Here is a 19,403-nt window from a genome sequence, read left to right as displayed (position 1 = left end):
TTTTTTTTTCAGAATATAATTTTTTTTAAAAGAATTCTGTACATCCAAACCCTTTTTAACCCTTCTGTGCGTGACGAGGTCCCGCTGGACCTTTTTAATTTTTATTCGTACATAACTTTATCTTTTATATGAATTGCAGCGTGATGGTTTATGACTTCTTGTATTAAAGTGTTTTAAGTTGAAAACTTAAAATTTTTATGTGATTGAATCATTAAATCGGTTTTTATAGGTATTTGAATAAGTTTAATGCGATTCTGCGTGATGAGGCCCAGCAAAAAAATTTGGAAGTTCTTCTAAAGGCACAACTTTAAAAGCACTTCCAAAAATGTCCTCCCAAAGAAGTTCTTCATTTTAACTGCACAGGAAGTTCTTTCTTTTCAATTTTTTATAACTCGTTTTTTTCGGAAAAATTTAAAATTTTTTGCTTCAAAATCCATTTTAGAAAAATTGCGAATTTTTGAAAATATTTGATGCCAAACGTTCCACACAAGTGTAAGAATGCATTAAAACTCATAAAAAATTTTTAAAATTATTTATTTGTCAAAATATCACAAAATTTCTTAATTCACATCCAAAACACTGAATTCGCTTCACACCTTAAGAAGTGATACAAATCCAGTGCAACGGCTTTTAAAATGGTGGACATACGTCCTATGATAAGCCCATGTTAAATTCGTCGCTTCTGCGCCAATTTTGCACCACTTCCTGATCTACAAAAAAAAAAAAAAAAAACATTTTCACTACTTTTTTGGCGACGCTTTTTTTGCTGGGAGGTCCAATGGGACCTACCACTAATTACATTAGTGGTTTTAACGCAGTTTAAAATGCAGTGTAAAGATATTGCGAGATTTGTAAGGAGAACAGTTAATAACACTAACATCCTTTCAGAAAATACCGTTATTTAGAAGAATTTGTCATTTTTGAAGTTTCTATTGGTTTCGTTGGTTGGTAGTACATAACTTTATGTCTTCCGTTGATATATCCACTATAGTGAAACAACAAGTGCAAACAAAGTTATTTGAACTTCATAGAAATCGTGGCCGATCTATGTTTTTATATTCCAGACCCATCGGCTTCTGGAATTTGGCAAGATGTGCCTCAATTTGGACCAAGTTTGAAGCAACCACTATGCACATAATACTGAGAACGACTCTAAAAAAATCGTATTGTTTTTCCTTCAAAAATCCAGTTTGTTCAGAACATTCAACTATAAAAACAATATATTGTTGCTTGGTACGTATAAGGATACTTATAGGTACCACGCCTGTGACAAACATCAGGGCGTCTAGAATACTTATCAAAAATTTAAACATTATCTGTATTCTATTAAAAATTAAAGAAAACTCTATATTTACAAAAAAATGTCTATATATGCAATTTGTGCGTCATAGAAGATCACACCTACAATAAATAATCGAAAAATATGGTAGAGGGGATAACGTCTCTACCATCCTTTTTTATTGTAGGTCCCAAGGGACCTCATCACGCTGGTATCGCTTCCGGTGTTATCCCATACACAAGGGTTAAGGCAAATTAGTTGATTTGTACGGCGAATCTCGTTCTCTAAATATATGTATTGAATCAGTTGAGTGCGCACCAGAGAACTGCAACCGGTGTCTTTTTTCGTATTGTAATCTTACCCACAAATGTAGGTGGCAGTGAGTAAGTCACCAATTACCACCATGCGATCTCTTATAGTGAGTTCAATTGGTAAAAAATGTGTTTTTTCGTATTTTGTCAAAAGATATCCTTGGAGCGCTGCCAATCACATTGTGATAGGTGACATTTTACGCTTTATTTAAGTAAAAAAAAGGTTACAGCTGTTCCAAAATTAGTAAAAATACCGCTAAGTTTTTTTCTAAAAAAAGACAAGAAAGCCACTCAAGCCACTAATGATATTTGCACAGTTTACATTGCTAGCGGAATAAGATGGTCGACCAAAGTGGTACAATACAATGTGCTACGAACGGATTGCAAGAGAAATGGTGTTTGTGGATTCATTTCTTTTTACACAGCTTCGCTCAATACGGATTTATATCGCCAGTGCCAAACACTAGTGACTGTTACATTGCATTTAAATCTGGGATTGCTGAGATAGAAGTATACAATTTGTACATCCCTCTGGTTGAGAGCTATACCCTAGAGTATTCTCCACGCTTAGTGTTGCGGTTGGGCGGATATAACCGATTGGCACAAGGAGATTTGAATACGCACAATGGACTTTGGCATTCTCACCTAGGTAATGACCATAGGCCTTTACCACTGACAGAGAAATTGATGATTTCACCATTTTCACCGCTAACAAATATGTCCCCATCGGGGTGATTACAGCAGTTCTTCCTTGGTCTGATAAATGGCTTTAATTGGGAACCTGTAATTTTTTTACTGAGTCCAGACAAATTGTTCATGTGCAAACGGGGTGTTCCGTTATATAATCAGCTGCATTGGGAATTCAGAGATAAATTGTGATACAATAACAAAATGTATTACATAGCATTATTGAAATTTCGCACTTCCATTTTATAAATACTAAGAAAGGTCGAAGTCGAAGCGAAGAATCGACTAATAGATTTCCATTAACAATAACTGTTAATCCTAAACCCAGATATCATAATCAGTGATATTAACGTAAGGATTATCACAACAGCTATTCCAAGTTGCTAAAACAAACGTTCCACAAAATAGTGAATGCGATTCCAAAAATCGTCCCATGGACTTCGAATTGCTTTCGCAATAACTTATTCTTCAAATCTGGTTTCTAGCGAAAAGTTCTGTTCTTAGATGCCGGAGTTATAGTTCGGAAGAATTTTTTTCCGAAATTGAGAGGATATATTATAATTCAAAAATTAAGACAACTGTCAAATTTATACACGGGTTAGGGATAAATAATATCATATGGTGTTAATTCTAGTAGCGCTATCTGTCAGGCCAGAAACCTTTTAGAATTAAAGGAAAACGACACTTTGTATGCAAGAGGGACCTAAGTCATCCTGAATAAATATATCTTGGTTTATAATCTTGTATCAGTTACTTAAATGTGGTTCGTACAATTCTTCTTCTGTAGAAATAAATAAACTTAAAAAGGAAAATAAACCGCCCGTGAAAAATTCATCAATTTCACCATCCGCACAAACTACACCGAAGCGATCAACGAATATGATGTCAACCTCACTCATTGTGACATCATCATCCTCGCGTCTTTTCAGTGCCGAAAAGAAGACACCAGTTAAGAGAGTAAGTTGTACAATGGGTATCATTTTTTGCTGTCACTATATAATATTTTTTGTTACAGGAACCGTTAACTCCAAAAGCCACTACACCAAAGCCGCTTTCCAAAACAGCCAGTTCTGATCGCTTGCACAAATTGAGCAAAGAAAAATCTAAGGAATTAATGTCGAAATCAGGCATAACGCCTCCATCAAACAAACAAATTTCCAGCAATGGTAAAGATCAGCAAAGCACTAAGAGTAAAGAACAGAAAGAAGCTATAAATCAAGTTAAAACAGAAGAATCTGCCATTAAATCTGATACGCCATCGACCGCTCAACAAAATGGCGGTGGACACATTGAATTGAAGAAACCAATTAGTAACGATAATGCTAAGGAAAGTCCTCTTGTTGAGATAATACCACACGAGGAAAAGGCTGATGAAGGCACTGAAAAAGATCCAGATACAGAATTGGACTCAACGCCAGGTGCAACAGTGTCACAGAAACCGAAATCCCGTAGTGGAAGTAAGGAAGGATCAATGGTGCGCGATTTACCTCCAGCAGTTGGGGACAATCCTGATGCAATGACAGCTTCAATGATGGCGAAGAGTAAAATTACAACAGAAGAAGAAGCCAAGGCTGCATTGGCTGAAAGAAGGCGATTAGCTCGTGAAGAAGCTGAAAGACAGGCTGAATTGGAAAGACAACGTTTGGAAGCCGAAAGATTGGCTGAACTTAAAAGGCAAGAAGAGGAGGCAGAACGACAACGCCAGTTTGAAGAAGAAGCTATGCGTCTAGCAGAGGAACAACGTAAGGCCGAAGAGGAGCGTTTGCGTCAAGCCATAGAGGTGAGTCTTTTTTTACACTTATTTCAGTTGTGCTAGACGAATATAAAACGAATATAGTAAAATGAACTACGGACCATGTCGAAGACTCGTACAATTTCAAATCAACAGCACCATTTGCAGGAATATCCTTGTACCCACTACTCATTGCTAAATTATCTTAAATATATTTCGTTTCACTCAAAACGGAGACTACTCAAATATTGGCCTTTAAGTATAAAATTGGCATTTTCAATTTGACATTTTCTAATTTTAAAAAATGTATTTAAAGTATTTTGCAGCATCAGTTCTTGTATATATATTTTTAAACATCGTATTCTTTAATCCTTTATTTTATAAACATTAGGGTAAGAAAATGGGCTGTTCTACTTTTGCAGTATGCTAAAACTACAAATGTTTTAATAACTGTTATGTCCTTCCCACTGTCCCACTAACAAGGCGTAAACGATTTAAGTGATAGAACAATATATTTATTTATTATCAAAGTACACTTCTCAACGTAACTACTCAAAACGGAATGTTTCTAAGATTAGCATATTGTAAATATCAAGTATAGAACAAAGAGAAATAAATGTATACCGTTACAATATGTAATGACAATTGTACGTATGGCTAGTATGTATGCGTGAGAGAAAACGAATTGCTTAACTCTTTCTGGATATTCATGGAGTGTGTTGCCATCCATAACATCTCCCCTTTTAGGTTGTAAAATCACGAAGTCGATATGACCTACGTCTTAATCGATTTGATCTTCTAACTGGTGTTCCTTCGGTAATGTTGTTCCCAACTGGGGTGGACACAGCAGTGGATGATTTTTCAATTTGCGGCTGTAACGTGTTTACTTCAGTAGCCGAGGAAGATTCTGGCTCTCAGGAGACTTGTTTTCTGGTACATTATTATGAGCTGTAGCTCGATAATAAAGAAGAAATTCCCGAATTCAATTTACTTTATTTGTAGAAGATTGCTTCTCTAAGGAGCGCCTGAACGTGTCCACGAACCGCTCAACTTGACCGTTGGACTGGGGGTGAAATGTCGCCGTACAAATGTGTTGTATTCCTCGCTCAGCGCAAAAAGTATCAAATATTTGTGATGTGAATTGGGTGTCATTATCACTCACCAGGCCATGCCATCCAAAATAAAGGGTGATTTGTTAAGAGCTTGATAACTTTTTTTTTAAAAAAACGCATAAAATTTGCAAAATCTCATCGGTTCTTTATTTGAAACGTTAGATTGGTCCATGACATTTACTTTTTGAAGATAATTTCATTTAAATGTTGACCGCGGCTGCGTCTTAGGTGGTCCATTCGGAAAGTCCAATTTTGGGCAACTTTTTCGAGCATTTCGGCCGGAATAGCCCGAATTTCTTCGGAAATGTTGTCTTCCAAAGCTGGAATAGTTGCTGGATTATTTCTGTAGACTTTAGACTTGACGTAGCCCCACAAAAAATAGTCTAAAGGCGTCAAATCGCATGATCTTGGTGGCCAACTTACCGGTCCATTTCTTGAGATGAATTGTTCTCCGAAGTTTTCCCTCAAAATGGCCATAGAATCGCGAGCTGTGTGGCATGTAGCGCCATCTTGTTGAAACCACATGTCAACCAAGTTCAGTTCTTCCATTTTTGGCAACAAAAAGTTTGTTAGCATCGAACGATAGCGATCGCCATTCACCGTAACGTTGCGTCCAACAGCATCTTTGAAAAAATACGGTCCAATGATTCCACCAGCGTACAAACCACACCAAACAGTGCATTTTTCGGGATGCATGGGCAGTTCTTGAACGGCTTCTGGTTGCTCTTCACTCCAAATGCGGCAATTTTGCTTATTTACGTAGCCATTCAACCAGAAATGAGCCTCATCGCTGAACAAAATTTGTCGATAAAAAAGCGGATTTTCTGCCAACTTTTCTAGGGCCCATTCACTGAAAATTCGACGTTGTGGCAGATCGTTCGTCTATTCATGATGAAATGTCAAAGCATACTGAGCATCTTTCTCTTTGACACCATGTCTGAAATCCCACGTGATCTGTCAAATACTAATGCATGAAAATCCTAACCTCAAAAGAATCACCCTTTACGAGAAAAATTCGTTGAGGCAATCAATTATTGCATTCGATGTTGTTGGCTTTAAAGGAAACACATCCCATTTCGAATAGGCATTCAAAACCAAAAGAAAAGTAGTCTGATCTACTGGCCCGGCCAAGTCGATGTGTATTCGCTGCATTGGACGTTGAGCAAGCCAAAGATAATAAAAGAGGAAGATGGGAGATTGGCTTGCGTCATACCAAATGTTGCATTTACCAGATTAGTTTAATACATGTTTGTAATCTTTTAGTTGTTTTTCGTTTTTATTTTTTAAATGCAAATTTTAATTATACCCTGCGCCACACTGTGGAACAGGGTATTATAAGTTAGTGCATATGTTTGTAACACCCAGAAGGAGACGAGATAGACACATGGTGTCTTTGGCAATAATGCTCAGGGTGGGTCCCTGAGTCGATATAACCATGTCCGTCTGTCCGTCCGTCCGTCTGTCTGTGAACACATTTTTGTGATCAAAGTCTAGGTCGCAATTTAAGTCCAATCGCCTTCAAATTTGACACATGTTCCTAATTTGGGTCAGAATAGAACCCTATTGATTTTGGAAGAAATCGGTTCAGATTTAGATATAGCTCCCATATATATCTTTCGCCCGATATGCACTTATATAGACCCAGAAGCCAGAGTTTTATCCTGATTAGCTTGAAATTTTGTACAAACATGACACTTAGTCGTATAGTCAAGTGTGAAAAATTTGATTGAAATCGGTTCAGATTTAGATATAGCTCCCATATATATCTTTCGCCCGATATGGACTAATATGGTCCTAAAAGCCAGAGTTTTGGCCCAATTTGGTTGAAATTTTGCACAGGGAGTAGATTTAGAATTTCAGCTATGCGTGCCAAATTTGGTTGAAATCGCTTCAGATTTAGATATAGCTCCCATATATATCTTTCGCCCGATATGCACTTATATGGACCCAGAAGCCAGAGTTTTATCCCGATTAGCTTGAAATTTTGTACAAACATGACACTTAGTCGTATAGTCAAGTGTGAAAAATTTGATTGAAATCGGTTCAGATTTAGATATAGCTCCCATATATATCTTTCGCCCGATATGGACTAATATGGTCCTAAAAGCCTGAGTTTTGGCCCAATTAGATTGAAATTTTGCACAGGGAGTAGATTTAGCATTTCAGCTATGCGTGCCAAATTTGGTTGAAATCGATTCAGATTTAGATATAGCTCCCATATATATCTTTCGCCCGATATGAACTTATATGGCCCCAGGAGCCAGAGTTTTGGCCCAATTTGGTTGAAATTTTGCACTAGGAGTACAATTAGTAATATAGTCATGCGTGCCAAATTTGATTGAAATCGGTTCAAATTTATATATAGCTTCCATATATATTTTTCCCCCGATATGGACTTATATGGCCCCAGGAGCCAGAGTTTTGGCCCAATTTGGTTGAAATTTTGCACTAGGAGTACAATTAGTAATATAGTCATGTGTACCAAATTTGATTGAAATCGGTTCAGATTTAGATATAGGTCCCATATATATTTTTTCTGATTTCGACAAAAATGGTCAAAATACCAACATTTTCCTTGTTAAATCGCCACTGCTTAGTCGAAAAGTTGTAAAAATGACTCTAATTTTCCTAAACTTCTAATACATATATATCGAGCGATAAATCATAAATAAACTTTTGCGAAGTTTCCTTAAAATTGCTTCAGATTTAAATGTTTCCCATATGTTTTTTTACTAACATTGTGTTCCACCCTAGTGCATTAGCCAACTTAAATTTTGAGTCTATAGATTTTAGAGAAGTCTATTAAATTCTGTCCAGATCGAATGATATTTAAATGTATGTATTTGGGACAAACCTTTATATATAGCACCCAACATATTTGACGGATGTGATATGGTATCGAAAATTTAGATCTACAAAGTGGTACAGGCTATAATATAGACGGTCCCGCCCGACTTTAGACTTTCCTTACTTGTTTTCTTAATGAAACAATGTTAAATTTTAGGCAACAACAAAAAAAAATTACATTTTCCCCTTTATGGAAATTTATTTCGTGCTCTTAATTTCTTTTTATTTGCATTTTAATGCTGTGTCAATACTTGTCGTATACGCGTTTGGTTCGAGTATTAAACTAATGTGGTAAATGGTTTGATGTGCTCAGTAGCCAATCTCCCATCTTCCTCTTTTATTATCTTTGGAGCAAGCGGCCATGGTTGCATTGTTTTTGGTGGCGCCTTTGCTGTTGTCGCGCATATACTACATTTGCGAACGAACTCTTCATCTTTATCTATGTTTGGCCAATTCACATAGCTTCTAGCACGGGATTTCATTCGCACAATGCCTTGGTGGCCTTTATGTAATTGCATTAACACTCGCTGACGAAGATTCTTGGGTATCACAATACGACCCAGAAAAAGTAAACAGTCATCGATAACACAAATCCCATCTTTACGAATAAAAAATGCATTTTCATCTTCTGTGATCGATTTTGGCCACTATGTGTTGTATTTTGTAATTTTCCGCCGCAAAGAATCTTTTTGTGTAGCTGACCGAACCATGCTGTATAAAACGGGTAAAGCTTCGATGTCTTTCTGTGCGATGTATTTCACCTCTGCGTCGAATGTAGCACTGGCAATTACGACATCTTCATCCGGCTTCCGATCCTTGTTAATTAGTCTACATAAAATGTTAGCACACCCAAATTGCGATGTTGGCACGTATGACAACTCAAAATAAAAGATTAATGCCCACCTCTGTAGTCGACTTGCAGTGTGCGTCGGTATTCCTTTTTTACTCCCAAATATGGTTTGTGGTCCGTTTCTAATTTAAAATGACTTCCGTAGAGCATCTTATGAAATCTCTGAACTGCAAAAACTAGGGCGAGGCATTCTTTTTCAATTGTTGTTGCGTTCGGCTGGCGTTAGTGAACGTGAAACATGGTAAACTGCCGTTTCTGAGCCATCCGCGTACTGATGACATATATATGCCCCTATACCAACTGTAGATGCATCCGCAGCAACCTTCATGGAAAGCTTAGGATTATAATGCGTAAGCATTAAATCCGAGGTTAAAATATCTTTAAATTTTGAAAATGAATTTTTTGCATCCTCGGATCATTTCCACTCGCGGTCATGCTTCAACAGTTCGTCCAAAGGAGCTCGTATTTGTCGCATTTTCCGTATAAACTTTCCATAATAGTTCACAGCTCCAAGAATTGAACGCAACTCTGATATGTTTGTTGGAGCTGGCATTTTTAAAATTGTTGAAATTTTCCCTGGATCTGGTCTGACACCATTCCCGTCAACTTTGTAGCCAAGGTAAGCACAGCTGCGTGAGAAAAAACTACATTTATCAAAATTTACAGTAAGATTATACCTTACGAATCGGGCGAAAACTTCATGCGCGCAGGTACGCATATTTTATGCCGGAAAGGATTGTGTCCATAACTTGTTGGAAGGCTCCGGGGGCTGATTTAACCCCAATGGGATAATTCCAGATGTCAAGCAAATCCATTACATCTGTCCCCATTACATTTAGGTGCTGGTGGTTGGTTACAAATAAGTTCGCCATTATAAATTTCCCTTGAAAACCAATTTCTGTTTTGCATTGGGCGATGATGTCCAGGACGTGACCTGATGCGTCTCTGTTTAATATACGGTTTATTTACTTTGGACCAAACCTTTTCCGAAATTATAGTTACATCGGCATTTGTTTGTTTACATTATTCTGATCCTTGTATTTAACGGCGTGTACTATAGTACTTTGTTCCACCGAAGCTGCGTCGCGCTTTAAACTGATTATTCGGTGTATTTCGCTTACCATATTGTCAATTGTAATTATGCCTTCAGTATCAGTTTCCAAAAAAAAAATTAACAATCGAGCTCTTATTTCGCCATCTTCAGGATTTTGTAGACCTTGAATAAACGAGACACTTGAAATGGTTTTCCTTAAGTTGTCCGAATTCAAAATTGTCGCAATTACTGTTTACCATTGCGCCGTATGTTACGTACTCAACATCATCACATTTTGTATATTGCAAACTATTTATTCGGGTGCTAAAAAGCGATTCCTTCCTTCCGAAGATGGTTTTGAGCGTAGAAATTGTGGTTTGAAAATCAAGGTCACGGGGTATTTTTGGCAAAATATAATCTGCGTATTTGTCAAACACTTGGGGTTCCAATTTCCTCAAAATTAACCTAACTTTTTCCGCATCGTAAAGTTTATCAGCATCTTCACAGAACAACACCTCGTATCGAGAAAACCAGGCTTCAAAAGTTTGATTCGATTCTGGGTGGTACGAAAATTCGCTGATGATGCAACAGATGAGCTTTTGGTCAAAGTCACCAATTGCTCTATCAATTTTTGTTGCTGTTTGTCGAGGAATTTTTCAAATACAGCTTCCATATTTTTTTACACCAAGGTGGTTACAATAAAACAAACCAGTGCTCGTCGCCACTGTTATGTCCTTCCCACTGTCCTACTAACAAGACGTAAACGATTTAAGTGGTAGAACAATATATTTATTTATTATCAAAGTACACTTCTCAACGTTTCTACTCAAAACGGAATGATTCTAAGATCAGCATATTGTTAATATCAAGTATAGAACAAAGAGAAATAAATGTATACCGTTACAATATGTAATGACAATTGTACGTATGGCTAGTATGTATGCGTGAGAGAAAACGAATTGCTTAACTCTTTCTGGATATTCATGGAGTGTGTTGCCATCCATAACAATAACAAACATTTTTTAATCAATGTTTTGTAATAATAACCAAGGTTGATCCTATATCTTGATCATTTTATGATAATAGATGATATTTTGATGATTTAAAGCAAGCTAATTGTGATTTCTTTGTACCCATTTTTGATAAGATCGATTTGATTGATTTATTTAGCAATAAGCTATTATATACAATATATTAACTTAATAAGTACAAATTGAAATTTCTAAAATCTTTCTTTTACATATGTAAACATTTTACGTTTGAATACAAAAATGTTGTTCTCATTTTTCAATTCTTGAGGCATTTCATTAAAAATGTTAAGTCCCTTGTAGAACAGTAGGTTTTGACCAAAGTTTGTTGATGAAAAATCAAGTCTGAAATCCATAACATTTCGAAGATTGTACGGTTGAATATCCGCAACATAATTCAAAAATTGTTCCATGTATTTCGGCATCATTCCATGTTTAGTTTTGAAAATGAATAATAAAACATTCATTGTTAGTCGTTGATTCACTGATAACCATTGCAAACTTTCCAACATTTCGTTAATATGGGTAAACCGATGACATTTTAGTATACAACGTATTCCTCTTTTATGTAGTTTTTGAAGTCGATCTCTCATTTGTTGTGTACCGAGAATCAGTATTGTAGAGCAATAGTCGAAATAGGACTTTATCGTTGTGTTAAAAATATTTATAGCTGTAGCCATTGATAAAGTGTATCTGATTATTCTTAAAAACGCATCTTTTTTCGATATTTTCTTGCAAACGTAGTTACATATGAAAATAAATAAATTAAATTAAATTAAATGTGATACGAAGTTCAGTTTTCTATCCATTATAACTCCCAAATATTTTATCTCCTCAACTTTTTCGATTTCAGTACCATCCATTCAAACTTGCTCCGATGTAGATCCGTTTATTATCATTGCCTTTTTTCAACATTTAGTTTTATCTTATTCATTTTTAAATATTTATCAACTCTAGCTAAATCCTCGTTCAGTTTACGTACACATTCCTCAGGGGTTTTTCCAACAGCAAATATTAATGTATCATCAGCAAACATGTAAACGTTTGAATTCCTTACCACCGATTCCAAATCATTTATATAGATCAGGAAATGTAAGGTACACAATACCGCACCTTGAGGGACCCCTGAATTATTGAATTTCGGATTAGAAAATTGATCGCCAAATTTGGTTTTTTGGTATCTGTTATTTAAATAAGATGTAAACCAGCATAATTCAGTACCTCTAATACCATAGCTTTTTAGTTTGAGTAGTAAAATCTCTCTATTATTTCGACTGCTCTCTTTAAATCAAGAAATACAGCAGCTATACAGTTTTTTTCTTCCAATATCTATTTTCTACATTGATACTACGAGATTTATAAGAGCTTCGCAGCTGTGATTACTTCCAAATACCGATTACTTCTCATACAGTAATAAATTCTTCTCAAAATAGGCATTCAGCTGTTTATACACAATTTTCTCTATTCATTTACTTAATGTCGGTAGCATATTTACCGGTCGCATTTCGTTTGGATTCTTTGTATTTCGCACCTTCTTTATAGGGACTACACATGCCTCTTTTAAACAATTTGGAAAAATTCCTTTCTCCAGTGAATCATTAATCAACTTGTATATATGTTTTCCGAATAAATCAAAGTTACTCAATAGCGTATTAATATTTAAGAAATTGTAATCCTTTTTATTGTTCATAGCTTTCATTGTATTCTTTATATCAGTCAGAGTTACATTCTTAAATTTGAAAACAGAATTTTCATTAATGTTGTTCTCATATATAACGTATGGTATGGATTTTGAAATATCTTCGACGCTTTTTATAAAGAATGAGTTCAATTCTTCTGCTATTTTAACATCTTGTGTAACGATTCTCCCATTCGATTTCATGTACGTAATCATCGTCTTTTTTCAAAACAATTTTTTTTATTGCTCTTCAAATATCCTTTTGATTGCTGCATTCGTTTATTTTATTGTTTATGTTATATAGTTTCCTTTACATACTCTTAAATGTTTGGTGTATTCATTTCTAAATACACGATAGTTGACCCAGTGAAATTCATTATTGTACCATAAAGCTATGTTATATAATCTTATTTGTTCCATCTTCATTTCTCTTAAATAAACTGAACCATTTATCATTTACGCTTTTTGGCCCTCTGTTTATTTCCATAGCTTTCAGCCCATTATTGATGTCATTGACGAATATCTGTGCAAATTCATTTATTGGAAGCCTTTGGTCAGCTTTAGCTAATTCACTATTCATAATCGCCTTCCTCAAAGTAGAGTTGCTATAACGTACAACTTTTATGATATTTCGGTCAGCATACTTATGCGAATAATATGCTCATATTGTGGAAATCGGGACCAAATTTGAATAAGCATAACATAGTTTATGATTGACTGAAGAAATAGATTCGAGTAGATCATATATAATGTGGCTTCCAACACCAATAGGTTAAACAAACTCGCATTCGTATTCTAAGCAGCTACATCACCACAAAGACGTTTAGATTATAATAATTTCATAGTTAATTTTTTTTCTCAAAATATAAATCCGATCCTCAAGAGGGGTATAATAAAAATTGGAATTGGTTTTCAATGTTTAAAGTCCTCTGCTTTGGATTTTATGCAATAGTATTTCTCCCTTTCGATATACTGAATTAGGAAGAGCAGAAATTTTCAGCGAACTACTGACTGTATAGCAGTATGTCTTCTGTTCCATAATTGAAGGATATTTGCCATATTAACAAAAGAATTGCTAAAACAGAAAATTTTTGTTTTTTTTTTTCATCTTGAATAGCTGTCCTGTACTTCTTTGGTCAACAAACTACAACTCATCTGTTGTAGTTTGAGACTTTTTGCTAAAATTCTAAACTTCTAGCTACCCGGACAAAAATGACCTTTATATTATTTTCCACAATTCTATGCCTAAAAATTTTTATGATTTCTGACAGAAATTTAAAAAAAATTAACATATTCTTGAGAGATTGAGATTGGTCTCATATTGGTATAAAAAAGGATATATTGCGTTAATCAACTATGTTATTTAAATTACCACACAATTTGTAATATAAATTGCAACATTATCAAATGAATTAATTTAAAAACATCTACGTGAATTACAGGAAGCAAAACAACGCGAAGAAGAAGAAAGGCAAAAACGCGAAGAGGAAGAGAAACAGCGCATAGAAAGAGAAGAAGCAGAAAAGAAGGCTAAAGAGGAGGCTGAAAAACAAAAAATTGAAGTTGCTGAACGCCTTAAGCGCGAAGAAAAAGAACGCGAAGAGAGACGAAAACGTGTAGAAGCTATTATGTCACGTACCCGCAGGGTTGGTCCCGCTACCAACACACCAAATTCAACTCCTACAAAAGTGGGCATTGTCAAAATATTTTCTATTTCTATCTAAAATCAATCTCATAATTTTAATCTTTATTTTTTAATGAAAATTTAGGAAAACAACAACTCACCAAAACCATCTGGTGCAGAAGACTCTCCTAATGTAACGTCGGTTGTAGGAGGAAATCAAGAGACTACATCAAATTCAAATGTTGCAAACACCACATTGGTTGAACCAACACAAACATCATCAGAGAATTCTGAAGTCGTACACAGCAGTATAGAGAACAGCGGACCCACATCTGGTTCTAGCACCACCTCCATATCGCCATCCACACCAGCGGCAGTATCATCACAATCTGCAATCCAATCGCAGCAATACCCACCTATAATTGCTGCCACCGCACCAGAACATCAAAACACACAAGCTATGTATGAGCAATCTGTTATTGACAAAGAAAACTCACTCATCAATAGTTTTTCCAATATGATTATTGATGAGAATGCAAAGAATATGCAACAGAACTTGCAACAGCAACAGCAAATTCAAGCGCAAATAGTTGTTGAAGAGACAAATGGCAAACAAATCTTTGCCGAATTGCAAAATAATGACAGCAATACCACATCACAGTCGGTAGCAAATGGTAATGGCCATCACATTGAAAGTATTAGCAACAAAAAGTAAGGTGTAGACAAGTATTTGTGGGAACTCTTTTTTTTATAAAAAAAAAAACTTTTCATTTTATTTTGTAGTGATATCGATATTTTACAAACAGTGGTACCATCGACAAATCAGTTGATCGATCTGAGCCTTGAACCACAGGATACTGTTAATTTTAATAACAATAATAGTCTAATAACAACAACTACTACAACGCTAGTCACTGCTGATAGTCATGAAAACAAAGGTACGTTAATTACATATACTATACACCCATATTTCTAACAATATTCTAGACACCATCGCGACTATAATCAAAAATGATTTACATTCCTTTGGCTAACAAGTTTACTCATACAGGAGTGATGTTATTCCAACTATCATGCCATTGCCGGACGAGCATTTTAAAACGCTTCTCTTTGCACCTTAGTATGTTTAATGATAGAATGGCTTATTTTTTGCCTATCATTACTAATTTTCATGGTGTTATGTTGTCCAGACAGGAAGGGGAAAACTGTTCCAGTTTTCTACATCCTCATCACTCCCTTTATTTGACAATTTATTCAATCCAATTATAATATATAAGCGGTATTACTTTGAACTATAATTATGGCTGTAATTTGCATATCCCCGATATAGAGCTATGCCAATCAAAAATAGAGCAGCTGGTCAATGGTTCAGAACCCGCGATTTTTAATGTAGTCGCCATATTCATCTGACCGATCAGTCGTTTTATTTCTAAATTTGAAAGATTATTACGATTATTGTAAAAACGATTCTGTGTGGATTTTTTTAATTCTCATTTTAAATCAAAGTTGATTACTTGATTTTGGCATATATCATTACTCGAAATTTCGACTTCGATATTTTACAAAAGTCAATTAGTCAGAGAGTCGATTTCTTGACTTTTGTTTCCCTAGGCCAACACTAGTTTAATTTCACACATAGAGAGCTTTTGTCAACAGAGGAGATAAACAGAGCTGAAGAACTTGTTGGTTTTCGGCCGAAAATGGGATTGAACCACGGTTGCCACTCGAGCCAAATATAATCTACCAAAATTTGGAGAACATTGTACAAAAAAAATAACAAACAAAAAATTTTGTCAAAATTTTATTTCTATAGAAAATTTTGTCAAAATTTTATTTCTATAGAAAATTTTGTCAAAATTTTATTTCTATAGAAAATTTTGTCAAAATTTTATTTCTATAGAAAATTTTGTCAAAATTTTATTTCTATAAAAAATTTTGTCAAAATTTTATTTCTATAGAAAATTTTGTCAAAATTTTATTTCTATAGAAAATTTTGTCAAAATTTTATTTCTACGAAAAGTTTTGTCAAAATTTTATTTCTATAGAAAATTTTGTCAAAATTTTATTTCTATAGAAAATATTGTAAAAATTTTATTTCTATAGAAAATTTTGTCAAAATTTTATTTCGTTTTGTTTGTTATTGTTGGTTTATTCTTCAATCATTATTGTTGTTTTTAATTTCAGCTTAAAACCGTGCATTGACTAAACTACAAGTGTAGCTTAACCAACAGAGGAAAAGTATGCTTGTCAAATTTATTTAGGCAAAGCCCTATAGATGGTTGGATGTACAGCTGTTTCGGAATTACCACATTCCTCATCAGCATCCTCTATTTGCAGCAAAACTATCAACCAATTATCAGAATAAATTCGGGTAATTCACTCTACCCAAAGTGAACTACGCCTTTAATTTCTAAAGAAAATTTTGTCAACATTTTATTTCTATAGAAAATTTTTTCAAAATTTTATTTCTATAGAAAGTTTTATCAAAATATTATTTCTATAGAAAATTTTGTCAAAATTTTATTTCTATAAAAAAAAAAAAAACAATAAAAATAAAAGTATTTCTATGAAAGTTTGTGAAGTACCACTTAGTTGGAGAGGAATATTTTGCAAAATCTACCAAAGCATCAAGAATTCTACCAATCTACCAAACAGTAAAAAATATACCATTTTTTGGTAGAATTCTACCAAAAGTGGCAACCGACGATAGAACCCAACTCTTTTTTAGCCTTACCGCCTAATGCAAACAGAAAATTAATATAATGTAATATATTCTCGTAAACGGCGAGTTTTCCTCGGTGATTGGATTATTGTTTTTAAATTCTTAATCGCAGCGATAAAAGAGAGCAGTGTTTGACGGAGTTTAAGTGTCCGAGCGAAGCCAATTAACAAAGGCTTCCCTCGGCCAATACTATTGTGTTCGGTCGGGCTCCATTGTTTCTACATACTATACAATTTCGAGGGTTGCCTCAGTAGTCAATTTCCAGAACAGTAAATGTATAGTGGAAAGAATAAGAAAAATAGATTAAATTTAATTAGTAATTCATTTAAGCATTATTAAAAAAATATGAATGGACTCATTTGAAAGGAGCAATAAGTCCAAAATGAAGTTCAAGTTGCTCACTCTTTTACAATGTGTCTAAAATTTTGTTACATCTAAAATTTTGTTGTGTAAGTCTATACATAATTTTTCCTTTTATATATATTTTTTAGATATTTCATTGCTGTGAGTTTATCGATAGATAGAAGGAACCAACCGAGATTATTGGATGTATCTAGGTCTATATATCACTATAGAAATACACACATATATATATACAAATATATTGAATGCAACACAACAAGAGGTTCGTTCTTCAACAACAATCACAATGATGATTATGATGATTATGCCGTATGAAGAAAAGCAGGTGATAGGTCACCAAAATGAAACAATGATTTGAAGTGGGAAGTTGACGTAAATGATTCCAAAATCTGTTCCCCCCTCGAGGAGAGAACAAAAATAAAAGGCATCAACCTTCTGCAGACACACACACATATACATACACGTAACGAGAAAACATAAAATACGAGACAAAAAAATATGGTTACTATAAAACTATACTTTACATACACACATATAAAATTAAAAGCTTTTTTGGAAAAATTAATTAATGATAAACTTATATATATGTTTAATAACCATAAAATACGAGAGAATCCTAAAAACAAGCAAGTTAGTTTAGTTTGTAGATAATTATTTAAAAACTCTTATTTAAAAATTGTTTCTTTTAAAGAATCCTAAGCTATTTTATTTGAAGGCCAGCATATTGCTCTATTAAAACTAAATAATATTTTGGATCAAAACGCTACTCCATAGGCATTTTCAAAAGAAAGTTGCTTTCACAATACATATACATTTTTTCATAACTCCTGTATTTGTATTTTCATTTAACTGTGTGCCTAATAATTAGAGCAAATTTTTTTTGAGAAAACTGCAAAAAATTATACGTATATACATACTACATCCATGCCTAGCAATATTTACATATTTAGATGATGATAGAGGAGAAAAATAGAACGTACTATATAATATATATAGATTATATAAATGAAAGAAAACACAGATATATATACATGTTCAAAACCTATCCAGACCGATCATCTATCACATGATGACCCATAATAAGTTCAATATTCTAAAAAAAAAAAAAGACAGAATATTTCAAAAAAAGAAAAAAAAATAAATTCGCAAGACTCCCTTATTCAGTTCTCTCAAAAAAGCTAAATGCACAAATCAATCCATTATTTTCACAGTCAGATAAATTTGTCTATAAATATTCTATAGTCTCGTAATATAAAACTGTCTTTAAATGTCGTATTCATTTGTTGATGTTTATGTATTCTGTCTTTTTTCCTTCCCCCGTCCCATCATAAGTGAAATATTCTACTAGTACCACTTGTTTTCTTCTTGTAAATTGTCCTTAGATTCATTTAAAAATGAAATTGTGCAACAATTATTCGATATGTATTTTGTATTTAATATTATTTTTTTAATATTACGAAGAAAGAAAAACATTTGGTAGCATTATAGGTTAAACTAATTTTTATTTAACAAATACAAAATATATCAACCTTAATAACCGCCTGTGTAATAAAATTATTTATGAAAGTTAAATGATGGAAATTAAGCAAACCATTTTTTTGATTGTATTTATTCTTTTATCCTTGTCAATAATGTCAAGCTTCTAGAAGAAGAAAGCAATTAAAAATTTCAAAATTCAAATTTGTATTTTATGTAGTTAATGTTAATTATAAACTATTATTTCTTATATAAAACTCTTTTTTTTGTATTACCAATAATATTTAAACCAACAAAACAAAATACAAAATTAAGCTTTGATCAAAATCCTTTTTTTTTCTTTATTAATTTATTGAAAAGCATAATAAATTACGATGTTAAACACAAACTTTGTAGAAGGTTTTGAATCTAAATGAATATCAATGCATTATTTAACATAAATGAAATGTAATGCATTTCGAGTTTGTAGACATTTCAAAAGTTTCTATGTTTTCAAGAAATCGGGAAGACATTGTTTCCCAACTATATTAGGCTGGGTCTTGATTACCTTAGACAATTTTTCTCATATATTAAAAAAAATGTGGCTTAATTTTCTATCTAAATGTCGCTTTACCGAACGCACAACCGACTGCGATAAAATATGCAGGAATTGAACTAGCTA

At 33.8% G+C, this 19,403-nt stretch overlaps 1 protein-coding gene across 10 annotated transcripts in view; it reads left to right on the top strand.

Moving 5' to 3' along the window:
• The window catches only part of ens (MAP7 domain containing protein ensconsin), a 76,346-nt gene extending 57,277 nt beyond the window's left edge, over nt 1-19,069 (top strand). For 9 of the 10 annotated variants that reach the window (XM_075306468.1, XM_075306470.1, XM_075306471.1 and 6 more), the window contains 6 exons: nt 3,065-3,234; nt 3,293-4,057; nt 14,000-14,245; nt 14,327-14,892; nt 14,965-15,119; nt 17,395-19,069. In XM_075306468.1, coding sequence (XP_075162583.1) covers nt 3,065-3,234; nt 3,293-4,057; nt 14,000-14,245; nt 14,327-14,892; nt 14,965-15,119; nt 17,395-17,411 — 1,919 coding nt within the window. In that variant the 3' untranslated portion in view covers nt 17,412-19,069. Of the gene's footprint in view, nt 1-3,064; nt 3,235-3,292; nt 4,058-13,999; nt 14,246-14,326; nt 14,893-14,964; nt 15,120-16,365; nt 16,754-17,394 lie in introns of those variants that run through there. The other variant, XM_075306469.1, reaches the window with a different exon arrangement.
• Nucleotides 19,070-19,403: the final 334 nt, after the last annotated feature.

The sequence above is a fragment of the Haematobia irritans genome, chromosome 4 (assembly GCF_050003625.1).
Source record: "Haematobia irritans isolate KBUSLIRL chromosome 4, ASM5000362v1, whole genome shotgun sequence".
Classification (NCBI taxonomy): Eukaryota; Metazoa; Arthropoda; class Insecta; order Diptera; family Muscidae; genus Haematobia; species Haematobia irritans.
Note: the sequence above shows the minus strand (reverse complement) of the source record. Positions and strands in the feature narration are given on the sequence as shown.